This window comes from Fistularia commersonii, chromosome 4 (genome assembly GCF_037954325.1).
Source record: "Fistularia commersonii isolate RoL2024-O1a breed Wild chromosome 4, RoL_Fcom_v1.0, whole genome shotgun sequence".
NCBI classification, from domain to species: Eukaryota; Metazoa; Chordata; class Actinopteri; order Syngnathiformes; family Fistulariidae; genus Fistularia; species Fistularia commersonii.
In genome coordinates this window covers 15043724-15060447 of record NC_141287.1, presented here as the reverse complement: position 1 = coordinate 15060447, position 16724 = coordinate 15043724, and the positions used below count along the sequence as shown (strand labels likewise).

General features: G+C 44.6%; 1 protein-coding gene and 1 non-coding gene across 2 annotated transcripts in view; both read right to left on the bottom strand.

The window, feature by feature from the left end:
• Positions 1–16724, bottom strand: part of edar (ectodysplasin A receptor) — a 30034-nt gene that overhangs the window by 1233 nt on the left and 12077 nt on the right. Inside the window, exons 3-11 of the mRNA XM_086144628.1 lie at positions 13268–13387; positions 11368–11549; positions 10958–11043; positions 6983–7060; positions 6544–6669; positions 6358–6432; positions 3771–3843; positions 237–564; positions 59–122 (exon numbers count right to left, since the gene is read on the bottom strand). Coding sequence (XP_086000754.1) covers positions 59–122; positions 237–564; positions 3771–3843; positions 6358–6432; positions 6544–6669; positions 6983–7060; positions 10958–11043; positions 11368–11549; positions 13268–13387 — 1132 coding nt within the window. The remainder of the gene's footprint in view (positions 1–58; positions 123–236; positions 565–3770; positions 3844–6357; positions 6433–6543; positions 6670–6982; positions 7061–10957; positions 11044–11367; positions 11550–13267; positions 13388–16724) is intronic.
• On the bottom strand, positions 10017–10089 carry trnak-uuu (transfer RNA lysine (anticodon UUU)). Its single transcript has one exon. It is a non-coding gene; the product is annotated as a tRNA-Lys (tRNA).

Here is a 16724-nt window from a genome sequence, read left to right as displayed (position 1 = left end):
CATAAGTTCAATACAGCTCGAGAGTTATCGCGCAGAGAGAATGAAAAAAGAAACCTACCCTCTGTCACGTTGCATACTTTTGCGTACAGATCCAGGATCTTTTTCCTTCGACTATGAAGCATCTGTGTGACAAGACAGAATACAGATCTATTTAATCCAGATGACGGCAAACTGGAGATCTGTTTACGATCATATTCATTCCTGCAGTGACCTCTTAAAAAGGTCCGCATTCCTACCCCGGGGGTTTTATTGCCATTGTTGATTGCGGTCACGTTGCTGATGTGGTTGGTGCTGGTGATGTGGTTGACGCTGCCGATGCGGTACGGACTGGAGATGTTATTGATCGGGCTGGCTGCGATGTTGGGGGTCCCGTTGCAGCCGCGATCGTGATCAAGGAGCCCCAGCGAGAGCAGGCAGAGGTCGGGCTTGTTACCCACGTTGACGAGGCCGGGATTGCCCGGATTGCCGGTATCTGGCGATCCCTGCTTCTCCGACGCCGCTTCCTCGTCGCTGTCGATGCTGCGACTCAACAGTTGTTCGTTCTCCGACGACGCGTCGTTCTCGCTGAACCGCAAAGGCGGAAACACATTTTTAGAATAAACCGAAATTCGGATATGCAGCCACGGACACGCGCCGGTCGTCCGAAAACGTACATTTTGTTTTTTTCCCTTGGTAAATGACCTTTCTCTGCTCTCGCTAAGAAGAAAAGTGTCAAAGTTTAAAAGAGTTGCATCACCTTCAAACTCCTCAGAAGCGTCGCGCAAATCTAGTTAAGTGAATCACACCCATTGGTAAATAGATATGCCGTATTTACTCGCTGGTCCTTTTAAACGCGTTTTCAAAATATTTGACGTTCAGTCACAGCAACGCCGCCAAAAGCCAGAGTCTTCTTCGTCTGAGATACGTCAATCCTCAGAGGGATCTAACGCACCTTCTTATCCGTCCTCAGTTTTTCCGTGTCAGATTCGGCCGCAGATTTCTGCTCTCGCGAACCGAATCGAGCCACAAAGATACGATCGGATGAACGCGCGCGATTCTGGAATGGGGTTATATAACATACGAATAAAAGCAAATGAAATGTCTTTCCAAACGTCTGCCGTATGAAAATGAGATGGTAAAGTATGCCGTTGTTGCCACGGCGACCGATGTTTCATAACTGTTGATTAGAAAAGCCGGCGTCTTTTTCGACACGCGATATCGTATATTTTCTTTTCGCTTGTCTCTGCCCCGCATTTTGGGTTTTCCTCTCGAAAAACACCGGGACCAACGAGATGCTGACAGCGTGCCATTGTTTCCACAGCGCCGTCCTCTTATCCCGAATCGCCGCCGCACACAAAATGGCATTGTTTCCCGGACATCCAACACCCGGCCTGGCAGCCTCGGCGGTGAGTTAGCACATCATTTGGCACGCCGCTGTAACACACTGTTTAGCGCTGTTGATGCGGAGGAGTGTGCGTGCACATGTTTATTGCACCTATTCATTAATTTACAACCCCTCCGATATATTTGAGTGTATCTGCATGTATGGTCATGCTCCGCCGGCGCTTGTTTATACAGCCACATTGTCTGCACATGGGGGACGAGATATATGCAGGGGAGAACAAGGTGAGGAAGCTATTATCCTTTTGTCGCCTGCCAGGATTTGCTCTCCTGTGGTCGGTTTCAGGTGAGGCCCGGAACAAATACCCCTATGCACCCCCGAAAACCCGTCCCTGCCTCTCATTGTCTGCGAGGCGTCAGGGCTCGTCTTCCGCACATCCAGAAACCCACATAATGACGGCGCGCTTCATTAAAAGCAAAACAACACGGGCATATTTGTGGGGCTCTGTGCGTGTCTGTCAGCGACATATTCTTCGCACGTCGTTTTATTTTGAAGGCCCGCAGCAAAGGGGCCTTGTTTTTATAAAGTTCTAATTAAACATAATGTGGGAAAATATAAACGCGCGTCTGTGTCGTTCAGCGTCTCCGAGGCACCGAATGAAAACGCAGCGGTGGAGACGTGCATTTAAAGCACAGCCGCTCACCGTATAGCAGACTTTGTGGACGTACGGGCCGCAAAGCTGTCACTCCACATGATAAGGGCTTCCAGATGTCACAACTGCTAAATGCTAGTTGGCTTAAGGAGAACACCGGACACAATTCTATACCTAATAAAAACAGCCGTCCTCAGGTCTCAGTCTTAGAGAGATACGTCTTTTCAGGATATGCTTATTTTTGAATATAGTCATGGTTCATGTTATTTATTTCATTTATCATCCTCTACCGGTCGGCGATCGATCACAGATTGCGACTCTGTCATTCACATATTATATAGTGATTTTGGTCCGAGGGCCACATATGACCTAATTTGATGTCAAAGGGGCCGGACCAGTAAAATAGGAGTGTAATAACCTAGTAAAACTAAGTCCAAATTTTTCCTTTGTTTTAGTGTAAAGGAGAACAGGTAAATTATAAAAAAATTATATTTTTGTGTAATGAATGGTTTCTCTGAAAAATACATGACAAACGACCTGAGATTCATTAAGAAAAAGAAGTGCAATTTCAACAACACTTTGCCTCAGTTCTGTCTTCTCAGTTCTCTGTGCATTTTGTTGTATTTTATATATCATAGTAGCACCGAAACTTGCTGCATCCACAACAAGCATACAGGTTTCTTATTAACCTCAATGGACAAATAAGAACTGGTCAATTTTTCTTGGAAAACTCTACACTCGATGTCCACTTTTCTCTTTTTTAACAACGACATTGTGCTGATGAGAGTGTGGGGACCAATGAAAAGGAAGCAAAATTTATAACAATATATAAAATGCTATTTACAGACCACGGAAGCCACATTGCTGCCATCTGCTGTAAGTTCTGAGTCACATGGTGTTGTGCCATGGAGCAAACACTTATCAAAACAGCCCGCCCCTTTCAGACAATATAGGAACTGCATTTTTATTTTAAAAAAGTACATCATGATTTGCCTGTATTTTTTGCAAGTGTTATTTGCAGTGCTTATGTCCTCTATTGTAAGTCGCTTTGGATAAAGCGACTGCCAAATGTAATGTGATGTAATTTTTTCAAATTGTAGATTTCTTCCACGGGGCCGGATTGGACCCCCTGGCGGGCCGGTACCGGGCCACAGGCCGTACGTTTGACACCTGTCATATATTGACGAACAAACATTCACTCATTCACACGTGTGGACAATGTAGTGTCTCCAATGAACCTCCTGCATGTGTTTGGACTGTGGGAGGAACCCTGAGGAACCCTGAGGAACCCCACGCAGACACGGGGAGAACGACACTGAAAGGACCCCTTGTGGGAAACCAACCAGGGACCTTCTTGCTGTGAGCGCTAGCCGTTGCACCAGAGGGGTGCAACTTCTGTTAAAATGTTAAAAATGAAATAAAACTAAAAAAGAAATGCACGTACTCTTGTTTCTAACACAGATCGGATCAGAAGGTCTGCAGTAGTCGTATCACCTCACCTTGCATCCTTGTGCACTTAGACCCACAACTTCTGAACAGCTGCTATCCGGCCTTCAGGCTGCGTTTGCTTTTTTCGTGAGATCAGTATTTTATTTAGGCGTCGTAAAATACACGACAGAAAAATAGAATAAACCAACTGAAGTGGATTCAAACACAGCAAAGAGCTGGAAGCCGAATCTGTATCAGTGGATCAGCAGGTGAAATCGTAAACCTCTGAGAACGTCTGGCCTGCTATCATCCCAGCAGCAGTGTGTGTGTGTGTGTGTGTGTGTGTGTGTGTGATGCTGCAAAACTCACCTTTTCACCGCCTTCTGAGGAGAAGCTTTGAGTTTGTCGAACTCGTCTTTCTCCGAGTAGATCACCACATTATCTGGGAGGGAAAAACAGAACACCAGTGGAATTTATTTCATTTATTCTTATTTTCGCCTGTTTTGTTTTTATCGTGCTTTTCTCAAAAAAAGGCTCCGGTGCCTCTCTCAGAGCTGCACGCATCAGACGCTGTTATTATTTAACTTCTTCTGTACCAGGAGGAAACATAGAAATTTTTTAATTCAGATTCAGATGCGATCCCTTGAAAGAAAAGAATCCTTGCACGGGGCAAAAGTCAAGATGACGACGGCGGTTTGCTTCCTGGCAGGAAGCAAAGCCGCGCCGAGTCGACGTCTCGTAAACGCTGCTGGCACGAGTTGAAGTACATGAGAGAGAACAAAGTCCAGGTTGTAACGCGGCGGGAGGAACCGCAGCTGCATTGTGTGATGAAGAATGATCACAGCGAGTATTATGTGATAGTCGCGCTCCTCCGTCGTGAAAGAGAGAGAGAGAGTGACGGACGGCGTGATGAATTCGGTTTCCATCCCAGCATGATGGATAAGAACAAGATCACGTTTAGATTTATTTAGTTTAGGGCAGGATGAGACATACATGAGGATCAACTGGACTTTAGAGTGGATGTTCTTTTGTGTGTGTCTGTGTGTGTGTGTGTGTGTGTGTGTGTGTGTACAAGCATCTGTGTCTTTCATCTGGCGGCCTTATTAACTCAGCACTGACATGATTGACAGCCAGAACTCTGAGCAGTGGGCTTCTCTTCCACTTGCACATGCAAACACACACACACAAACACACACTTGAACCAGAATGCTTAGAAATACACACATGCACACACACACATGCACAGACAATTCAAGGCTCTTTAAACTGAACTTTAAAAAATATAAATTGTCTGCTGTCTCATCATTGTGTTTCTAGTAATTATGTGATTAACTCCGTGTGTGTGTGTGTGCATGTGTGTGTGTGTGTGTGTGTCTGTCCTCTGCACATGAGGATTCTTGTCCGCACCACATGTAAGAGGTTAGTCAAGTTAGTCTGGACGTGAAATTGAACAGAGCATCATTGTTAGAAGAAATGGCGCCTAAAGCAACATATGACTTTGGCCTCAGAAGGAAGTCTCACATTCCTCCGCGATGCGTTCACCGCACTACAGTGGTGTCGGCCCACACACACACTCCCATTTACATATAATAAACCTCATACCATAAACACATCTCCAGGGGATTCGGTCAGATTTGATGAAATATGATGCGATGAACGTGTGTGACTTAGAGGGACAAGTAATCCCTGACGACGTCCTGCAGGGTTTTCCCAGGAGTCGATGCGGCCGGGACTTGGAAGCGCGATAGCTATTGATTATTTTAGGGTATCAAAAAGCCAAACAAGCTTAAAATACTTTGTTTATTCTTATTATTGTTACACTTTACGATAGCGTTTTTTTTTTTGGCAAAGCTTTAAAAAGAAACCGGGAAAGTTTTTAAATCTTTTTTTTTTTTTCTGGTCAAAGTGAATTTTTTTTTTTATTTTCCAGAATACCTCATAGTCGGGTGGTTTTCTATTTGCCTTTTTTCAGAACACTTAGAAACCCCGTGACATGAATTATCAGCGTGTTTTTGGTCGCACGCAGGACGAGGCCGGCCCGCTCGGGTCGGAGGATGCTGAGGAGATTTCTGGCTTCATTTGCGACCCTGTTTTCGCCGCTCGGCGTGATCCGACATGGGCCGCGGCTAAAAACGGCATCTGTTGTACATTTTGCTGGCCGTTGTTTAGACGCTGTGCAATGTGTGAGTAGAGTTTATGGAAACTCGGTAATAACCAGTTCCCCGTTAGCGTGTTTATTTTTACAGATATGACAACACAGTGGGGAGAAATAAAGAACAGATGTCAGTCCAGAAACCAAATAATGTCAATAAATTATTACTCGCGCCTGCTTTTCTTCGTTCCTAAGTTAGAAAGAACTATTTCAATATGTCCCTCTTGATGCTCCGAATTAAAAGGCCGGATCCTCGAATATGAATTCTGACGAGTGTCTGTTTCAGGGTGCAGAATGGTTTGTTTACATGGAGGACCTTCAGACTTTCCATTCGGATCGGATCTGGACCAGAAGGTCCGCCTTGTCATTAGCGTTAGCTTATAACGTCTTCATTTGACAGCCCGGCTCGGATCCGCTGGCGTTCGGCGCAGAGAAACACGAACGAGCGCCGCCGCGCAGAAACATCGCATTTCGGAGCTGTTACCGGCACCCGCGTCAGATCAAACCTCGATAATTGGGTTCATCCTTCACCGCGAACGTAACACGGAAAGCCGAGTGACAGGGAACAGGACGTGAACCGGGGATAAATTGAAATCATGTGTCCCGACAGGAGACGGATAACAAAATTACTTAGGTTTCGTCACAAACTGTTATGTAACCGAAAGCAGGAATTTGCCTGCAAAATGCTGTTTACTGCAAGAGACCCATAATCAGGAATTTAAGTCAAGCATACATTCTCAGTAAGGGGATTAATTTGCGTGTGTGTGTGTGTGTGTGTGTGTGTGTGTGTGTGTGTGGCCTCACCAGGAACATCCTTCTTATCTTCCTGTTTGTTGGTCTGAGCTTCAACTGCCTTCACCACTTGTCCAGAGCAACATGCTGCCAACAGACAGACATGGAGACAACCTTTATGACGATATTGCAAACGTGTGTGTGTGTGTGTGTGTGCGTGTGTGTGTGTGTGTGTGTGTATGTGTGTGTGTGTCTTACCGTGGCCACTGGGTTTGGTCTTCAGGATGTAAAACATAATGATGAGGACGATGGCGATGGCCATGATGAAAATGGTCGACATGGCGATAATGAGAGCTGTTGCTAGGTGACCCTGCCCTGTCGGATCTGACATGTGGAGGAAGTTATGCTCAGTATAATTAAGTTTAAAAAAGTTATCTATGTTAAGAAGTAGCTGAAATATATATATATATATAAATGTAAAAAAAAAATGTAAATAGAAACGTATAAAATAGAAATACTAGAAATAGAAAATAGAAATGTACATAAATACGTATATATATATATCAATTTTCTATTTCTATTTCATTATATATACATATTTATGTGCATAAATATGTGTATATATATATATATGTATATATGTGTGTGTACATTTCTATTTTTATTTCTAATATAGGATATATATTACATATCCTACCTTTATTTTGATGTGGTAACACCGTTGTGCTTCCGTGGTCAATTTCGGGTTTTTCTATCGGCTCACTGTTCAGCATGCCTGTGAAACACACACACACACACACACACACATACACAGACACACACACTTTTAATGTGAGCTACAGAAGAAGAAGAAAACCCTTCATTAATGCCTTGCAATACAACATCAGCAGAATTGGACCGCTGCTTTCAGCCGTGCCTGGGGAGCAGTTAGGGCCTCAGCGTCTTGCTCAACAACACCGTGACAGGCTAGGAAGAGCTCAGGAATCCGACTGGGGAGGCTCGGATCCAAGACGCCGGCCGTGGCCATCCGAGCACGCACAAAGAAACACACACACGTTTTAAGAAGTAGGGTTCAAACTAATTTTGTGCTGGCTTGATAGAGTGCAGCAGGACTGACGTGAGCAGACAGTTTAGGTGCAGAGAACTCCTTCTCCGGAATATTCATCTGTTTTGCCTCTTTCCTAATGGAGCTGTAAACTACTGACAGCCCATAAATCAGCTCTTTTAATCAGTTTTTTTTTTCTTTTCACCGAGTGGATGCGTATGGGAGAGGTCTTTGGCGTGAACCCTGCCGCCTCTCATGGTCTCGGCGCCTCGTGTCACCGCAAGCGCGCATACAAGCATTCGGTCACACACACACACACGCACGCACACACCCACACACACCAAATGCCCCGCGGCTGCAGACGTGCATTCAGACTGGGCCTTTGCACTCCTTCTATGAGGATATGAGCAAGAACTGGAATTCTGCTAAGCATCCTGTGGCTTTATCTCTTAATTACGGTGAGCAGACTAAACACACACAGTAAAATGATATTTCAGGCTGGGAAGCTCAGCGAACCCCTCCCTTCCCCCCCGCGGAGTAACTAATGCAGATTTACCTATCGTCCATCTGCCAGGAGATATTACTCTATATTTTTATCAGTGCAATATATTCTTTCTTTTTTTTTGGGGAGCAGTATTTCGTTGGCGCCACAAAGGAAAATGCCCATAGAGCAGCAAAAGTCAATAAAAACCAAGACGGGAGAATGGAAATTGACGTCAGCCGGCACGTAGAATCGGCACAAGCACTAACACGATAATAATCTCTCTTTCTCATACCCACAGAAGTTTTAATTATGTCTCACACACACACACACACACACAATGCTAAGCAGAGGGCTGCGTAATTTGCAGATTACACGGCGAGTGTCAGCCTGTCTGCGCTCAGAGGAAGCAGAACTCCTGGTGCTCAGACCCCGTTTTCCCCCTGCTGTTTTGGCTGCAGCGCCGAGGAGGCACCGCTGCCCGACCTGATCCATCAAAAAGGGAAAAGACGGCCACCGTTTTGCACGCCGCGTTGCATCGGCAGCTTGATTTAACGCCGTAGTTTCAAGGCTACCGCCCTCAATCTTCAATTTGCCTCGAAGCCCCGTCAATCATCCAAGAATTGATGAACGGCCAACAGTCAGATGAGTTCAAAGTTGTTCGGAGCTACAGGAGGCAATTTCTTGACATTTTAACGTCTTTGCGTGTCTGTTTCGGAGAGATCAGCAGCAAAATCGCTGCCAATAACAAGCGCGCCGCCGCTTATATAGACCTTTCATCATTTTGCGGTTTCGAAGCACTGGATAGCATTCGCGGGTGCACACACCGAGCCCCGTGCAAGCAGGGCCGGGGATAAACTTGGGGTTCCGCGTCTCGCCTGAGGCACGCGGACAGGAGGAGGCGGGGGATCCAATCGCTGATCGATCAATAAAAAACCGAGCCGCAACTTCCGTTAGTCCCAAATGCTACACTCGTGACGCAGGCCTGTGGTAAACGTGGGCAGAGCCTTCGGCGTCGCAGGGTTTAATCAGCCGACATCCAAATCCGTCTGTTTGCAGAATACAAATTGCAGAGGATGACGATACTATGTTTGCATGCTTTTCTTTTCTAACCGGAATTCTGCGGTTCTATTTGGGGGTAAAATAATATTCGATAAATATTGCACTGCTGCCTTTCACCTCACCATCCATCTGGCTGTGTTTTGGTCTTGTAACTTCATCTTAAAACCCTGACACCGCTCATATTTTATTGTCTCTATTATTGTTGTATTTTTGTCAATTTTTATTTCTTCAATCACTCAATTTGCTCCGGGATCAGTAAAGTTTGTCAGATTCTAAAATCACCGTTCAGATTCACATGGAAATCTGTCGTGGACTCAGCAAACGGGGGTCCACTTTTGGCAGGAAGTGAAAAATGGACTTTTGGACATCTTAAATGATTCCCTTTAAAAGAGAAAATGGGGATTCAGATCCCGGAGCCTGCTATTCGTCCTGCTCCGCTCACATGAGGAGTGAACAATTACGGTGCTGTTGAAAAGCGGTTGTTTGGGCACAAACACGCCCACCTGTCCACAGACACACACCCACAACAATTTCCTAATTCCGCTCGTCCTCCCCGGTCAGCCCGGACCGCTTTACGACGTTCTTTCGAGAAATAACGCGTCTGTCAATTAAGACGGATATGCTCCTCTTTTCCGACGCTTGGCGGTGAAAACGTCACGGTTCGACTCCCGGCGCGAGCAAACGCTGGTCCGGAACGCCGATGATCTCAGCCATTAGGTCATAGTTTGTTTATTTCTTTTATCTTCTTCTTTTGAAGTTTTGAATATCTATCTGGACTTTATTTGTTGTAGTTTTACTCAGGGCAGGGAAAATGTTTGGTGAAACCCATTTTTCTAAAGGAATCGTTTTGAGCAAATTCTGATCATTAACCCTGCTCAGAGTAATTATATTCATTTATTCTTTATTAATCCCTCGTAGGGAAATTCCTTCTTTGCATTCAACCCATCATGGAGCAGTTGGCTGCTGTCTATGAGCATCAGGGGACGGTTAGGTGTTGAGCGTCTTGCTCGATAACACTGCAACACACTAGGAAGTGTCAGAAATCAAACCAGGAATATTTGGTTCCAATTGTTCCACCTCCTGCAACACGTCGCCCCGAAAAGCAGAGATTCTCAAATCTTACCAGATGAAGAAGTCATATTTCGCCCGAACAGGGACTTGAACCCTGGACCCTCAGATTAAAAGTCTGATGCTCTACCGACTGAGCTATCCGGGCTCTTAATTACACAACTTTCCATGAATCAGCAACTGAATACTTCCCTGTCTCTGAATGAAAGCGCAAAAGTTTGTATGTTCCTATAAGTGTCGCTGTGATAGACCCTTTTTTTGCTTTTTTTTTTTTTTTTTTTTAACAGACTGCCAACAGGCCTATCCAGGGTCAGAAACCACCAAACCAGGAAAGGCGCTCACTCGGCCGTGGACATTTATTGTGATGCATGAGCAGAAGCGCGCCGGCGTCCCAGAAAATGTCCAGGTGGAAGAGAGAAGGTCAGAAGCAAAGCGTGACCTCTGGAGGAGGGGGGGGGGGTGTTGTCTGTTTCTAAGAGGATACAAGGGGGGTAAAATAAGCCGTTTCTTCCCTAAAACCATTCGAGCCAAAACGAGAACCTCTGGTAAGTATTACGGAAGATCTGGCGCGACGCGTACGCACAGAGAGAACGCGTGATAATCAGCAAGGTGGTGAGATTATGGATCAGCCGTGAGATATCCATCTGGAGCGAGAGAGCCTGGGAGTCAGGAAGGGAAACGGGCGGGTGAAAATGTTCTGAGTCTGTAGCTCGAGCCCGCTGACGGGTCAGACAGTTACTCCGGGGTCTTGGAGGTCTGTCATTTTTCCCCTTTAACCAAATCCAGTCTTCGAGCAGCCGGTCCATCTGCTTTGGCACAGCCCGCCACTCTTATTTCCGCTTATTTCCCATTCAACTTGAATGTTTGTCAATTTTTTTTGATTTGTCAGAAGCCAGCTTTGGGCAAGGAGAGGGGGGGAGGAAAAATATAATAGAATAAAAGCAAGACTTCCTTGCTGAGAACAAAGAGAGGCGAGTCATGAAGCAACGAGAAACAGGCGGAGGAGACGGCCTTACATTCTTTGGTGTTGGGCGGCGCGTTCTGGCATGAATGGCAAACCATCCCGTAGAGGTTCCTGGGTCTGGTCTCCAGCATGTAATACCTGGCAAAGACGCAGGGGAGTATAATCAGCTCGGAACACCGGGAGAGCAGACCCGGCTGGAAAATGTAGTTTATAAATGTCATTATTGTTGTATATGAGTATAAAACACTTTGAAACTGAGATTTCTGTAGCCGCCGCCGCCGCTCTCCTCGCTTAACCAGACTTTAAATCTAGTTATTATAAAGGTACAATCCCCATTTTGCAGGACTGTCATCCGCACAAATATAAGATATGCATGCATCGCACAGGAGACAACAGCCTGATTTGAAAAAGTTAAAAATGCATTTTTGATTTTACTTCCCGCGAAAAATTGTCAGTCTTTACCCAGGTAAACAGGGGCCGCACTCGGCGTCGCTCTCCGGCGTCCCCGGGATGCGCACCGTCGCTTTGTAGAGGGCGTCGCAGTCTTTGTGGCGTCTGCAGATCTCGTACTTTCCTTTGGAATATTTCCCGTGTGGACACGGCACGCAGGCGAAGTGTTCGTCCCGCACGCCGAATCCGCAGGCCTGTCAAACACACGCGCGGTAGTTTTGTGTTAACGTTTTTTTTTTTTTTTCATTGAATCCACCTGAGAAGATCCAGGCTTGTGACCTGCGCGACACAATCGCTGGTCTGCTTTAAATGAAGTGACACAAATCCTTCTTTGGAATCCATCTTTGCGTGGGAGAGCAGCCCGAGTCCAAGCTGACCAATCCATCACCCCGGCTTGTTAATTCCATCACGTTTTGCAGGCAAGGCAACATGGACAAAACCACAATATCACACACACACACACACACACACTCCCTCTGTCTTTCATCTTTAATTTCTCTCATATTTACATCTGTCTGAATGGACCGTAGGCCTCTTTGCTCCAGGCTTCGGCGGACTGGTGGAGATATCAAATATTCCTTCTGTTGCGTTTGATGTCCTACGGTCTCGCCCTGATTATCTGATATAAAACTGCACCCAACTGCCGGCGAGAACTTGTCACTTTAACTCATGGCGCCCTTTGGATCACTGTCGGCATCAAACAGGCTTTCTCTTTCACTCCACGCTGTCTGTGGCCATTTTCTTTTCAAACCCAATTTGTTGTGTCATTGAAAATGTACATCCAGATGGCGCAGAAGGTGGATTCGGTGTGTTTTGAAGAAACACGCCAGTTGCGGTACTCTGTCTCGACGTGGGAGCCGGACTCGGGCGTCCGTAGCCCGTACGTCCTTAGCATCTCCTTCGTAGCCACTTTCATCACAACATTATCAGAAAATTGAAGTTGCGGAAAGGAAAAATACAGATGTAAACCAGCTGCTCAGCCCCTGTCTGGATACAAGACATATGCTTAAAAAAAATAAAGGTCTTCAGCATTGTCCTTATGTGATTTATCATTCGAGTGTGTGCGTGTAAAAGTGCATGAGCAAGTGTGTGTGCGATCGTGTGTGTGTGAAGTTAAAAGGTGTCCTGTGGTTTTACTATGACAAAGGTGTGAGCTTATGAGGCCGCTGTTCTGTCTGAGAAAGCTATATGGATGATTTATACACACACACACACACACACACATATACGTGCACACATCCAGAGCTTCCAGAGCACAGGGAGAAAGCTATGTTTGAGATCATAAACACTTTCCAGCCATAGGAGGTGGAAGTTGTTAAAGATTTGATTATTATTGTATTTTTTTGTTAAAAAAAAAAAAAAAAGTATACATAAATACTGAAATGGAGCAGGATATATATACGGGGGGGGGGCTGAAAGGGCAGCGTGTTTGGCCAAGGACTCCATGAATTCCCTGTAATTATTTATTGCGGTGCGTTTGGCCGTGGCGTTTGTGTCCAGTCGCTGAAAGGCTGAAAGCTGGGAAGCTTCTTACTCTCTTTCAGTCTTTTAGCACAAACAGGTCCAAAAGAATTTCCCGTCAATGTTGACGCAACTGTAATTTATGACGCAATGGATAGAAAGAGCAGAGCCCAGTCTGACGTGGTTGCATTCAAAACGGCATTATATCTTAATATGAAAATGTTTGATGGAGAAGGTCTGCTTGTTTCCAGAATAGCAACAATAAGTTTTGTATTGGAAAAACTCATATTAAAAACTCCAAGTTAAATTTTCAGCTCACAGCTTCAAAAGAACTTTGCAGATTCTTGTTCGATTTTTTAATATATCTTATATATAGAAAATGGCATTTGCATATTTTCTTGTGTACAAAACGCCATGTATATATGTGTGTGTGTTAGTGTGTGTGTCGCACCATATGCGGCTCTTGTCCCGGCTGGCACTGAGGACAGGCCTGGCAGGTGTTGCTGGTCTGGTTCAGGTACTCGTACTCTCCACAGCTGGAGTACTCTGCACTGGCGAGCATACAACACACCTGCGGCGGCAGAAAAATATGGAAAAAGCAAGGTTTTCATGAGAAATGGTGACTTTGAGACAAACGGGTGAAATGCAGAGCTCTTAGTATGCAATCAGGATGCAACCAGAAAGGATAAAGTAAATTAATGCAATCCATTTATTATCTATTCCGTTTATCCTGCAGCCTGTGAAGCATTGGGCAAAGTTGGGATTCACCTTGGACCGGTCGCCGGCCGATAACAAGGTCACAGACAGAGACGACCATTCACCCTCTCGATCACGTCATATAGAGACATACAGCCATTCGCCCTCTCATTCATGTTATATAGACACATAACCATTCACACATCATATTGAGACATAGAACCATTTGAACTCTCATTCATATCATATAAAGACACAGCCATTCACCCTCTCATTCGCATATATATATATATATATATATATACACACATATATGGATATACAACCATTGGCCCCCATTCATGTAATATAGGCATACAACCATTCACTCTCTCATTTATGTCACAAAGAGACATACAACTATTCACCCTGTCATTCATGTTATATAGGCGTATAACTGTTCACTCTCTCATTCACATATATAAGCATACAACCATTTGCCCTCTCATTTATGTCACAATGACAGAGCCATTCACCCTCTCATTCATGTTATATAGATATATAACTGATCACCATCTCTTCATTTCATATAGAGACACACAGCCATTCATCCTTGCATATATATATATATATATATATATATATATATATATATATATATATAGGCATACAATCATTATATGTATAGGCATACGGCCATTCACCCTCTCATTCATGTCGTATAGAGGCATATGTTCCTCATCCATGATGGGTTAATGGCAGAGAATGAATTTTCCCCACGAGGGATGAATCATTATTATTCACTCTCTCATTCATTTCATATATCAACAAACAGTCATTCACCCTCTCAATCACAAATCTGGACAATATAGGGTCTCCAATGAACCAACTGCTGGAGGAACCCGTGGAGTGGGAACATGTGCGTCGTGGGAAAGAGACGTGTGCTGGGAATGAAGAGTGTGTCGGTGAAGATGATCAGCTGATCTGTGGACGTTCACCAAATGAGATGTTTACTGTCTGATGCGCCGCTGGCGTGGCGGGTTTTTTTCTTTTTCTTTTCTTTTTCTTTAATCCTACTAACTCGCAGACGTTAGCGCAAACGTTATCTTCTGGGAAAATCAAAAATCAGAGAAAGTTAGTCACGTACTTGCTCACCCCCATCACCCCCTGGCTGGTAGATGTTTTAGAAACCTTTTAAAAAGCTGTTACTTTGTTTGGCGGAGGAGGCTGCAATCACAGCGGCCAGCTGCTGCTTGCTATTCCAGGCATGAAAAAATGTAAGCTCATCAAGAAGGATGTTTCTCCAGAGTGACAGGACACTCTCCGAGTGTGTTTTTTGCAGCTTTTCTTTCATCCCGGTTGTTTCACACTAACCCACACGCACACACACACACTTACTAACAGGATAGTTAGGAAATGGGTGAGCATTTTAATGCTGCATGGGGAATAAGGTTTTCATGATTTGCCAATGCAGAGGATTGGTTATAGTGTGTTTCAAACAGTTGCTCGGTAAGTTAAAAGCGGAGGACGATGCGACAAACAACCGTTAGTGTTAATTCCGAATCATCTCATCAGTCGAGGCAGGCAAACCCATCTGGACATGGAAAAAACCGGCAGAAACACAACCTGCTGCCGGATTCTGTTTTCCTGTTTCCTTCCCAGAGTGAGGGGGAAAGAGCATCGTCGCATTTCCTTTCAAGAATCCGGACGTAGTTTTAAATTCCAGGTGAGAATGGAGGTGCAGGTGTGGAGTCACCCTAAGATCAACACTCATTGGAGAGCCTTAATTGCCAAGCCGTGAATGAGAGGGCGAGTAGTTGTGTGCCTCGAAATGTATAAATGGGATGGTCAACTGTTATAAGGCTTTAAGACGTATGAATGACAGAGTTTATGGTTGTATATCTCAATATGATGCATGACGTGTTGTATGTCTCCATATAGCCTTTGAATGAGAGGGTGAACTGTTGTATGTCTTTATGTCGTTCACACATAAATACACACACACAAACACATACAGGACTGTCTCAGAAAATTAGAATACTGTGATAAAGTTATAGATCTTCTGTAATGCAATTACAAAAGCAAAAAATGTCATACATTCTGGATTCATTACAAATCAACTGAAATATTGCGAGCCTTTTATCATTTTAATATTGCTGATTATGGCTTACGTCTTAAGAAAACTCAAAAATCCTATCTCAAAATATGAGAATATCCTGAAAAAGTACTTTTTGTTTTTGTAATTGCAGTACAGAAGACAAAGAACTTTATCACAATATTCCAATTTTCTGAGACAGTCCTGTACATATATGTGAGTGTGTGTGTGTGTATGTGTGTGTGTGTACATATATATAAATATATATACTGTCAAAAGAAAAAAAGAAAGGGTGTTCACATCACGATGTAAACAATGGTTTTGAGCTTTGAGGACAAAGTTGTCGCAATTCTCATTGGTATTTCATGTGGGATCAACCCAAATCAAACTTTCGCCGCACACTCAAATGCTACATTCATCTTGCTCGTGTTCTTTTTCTTCTTTTTCTTCTTCTCCTCCTTGTTATCCGGAGAAGGCCCGTGACTCTGTCCATTACGCACGCTGCCTCACGCCTGTAATTATATGTAAATGTAGATGTTTGCAGGCCAGATGTCACCGCCAAACACTCTGCTTGTCGTTTGTACCGGAACACAAAGGGACCTCTTAATCACACCCGGCGTAAAATGCTATCAAGCAAACAGCGACAGAGCGCCCTTCGCATATTTAATTCTCTTTCATGTCAGAGATGAAACGCCCGCTTTTGGACGCCTTCTAAATGAAGGTATCATTTCAGATCGACCCGCGCTCACTACGCGAGCTGGGTGAGCGCCGATGCTACTTTACGTGAACCTGCGACAAAGTGGATACTACAAAACGCGACTAACATCTGGAAAGGTGCGTCGGGGTCGACCGGTGCCCTCGGACTCTTCACCTCCGCCCCCATTCGTGTTTTATAGGGTTTTGCATCTGTGGGAACGTCATCGCATCGCAAATCCAATCTTTTATTTATTGTTCTGTGCCGCAGCCCTGCTATTTGTGAGAACATGTGCAGGAAAGGTATTTGATAAATTCATGATTTGGGCTTTTTTTTCCACTCCAGATGCCAGAAAAGCATCCTTTGTAGCAATAAAATATCACACAGCTGTTTTAACATGCTGACCTGTAAATTGACCTCCGGGTGTAGAAACGGCTGCGGATT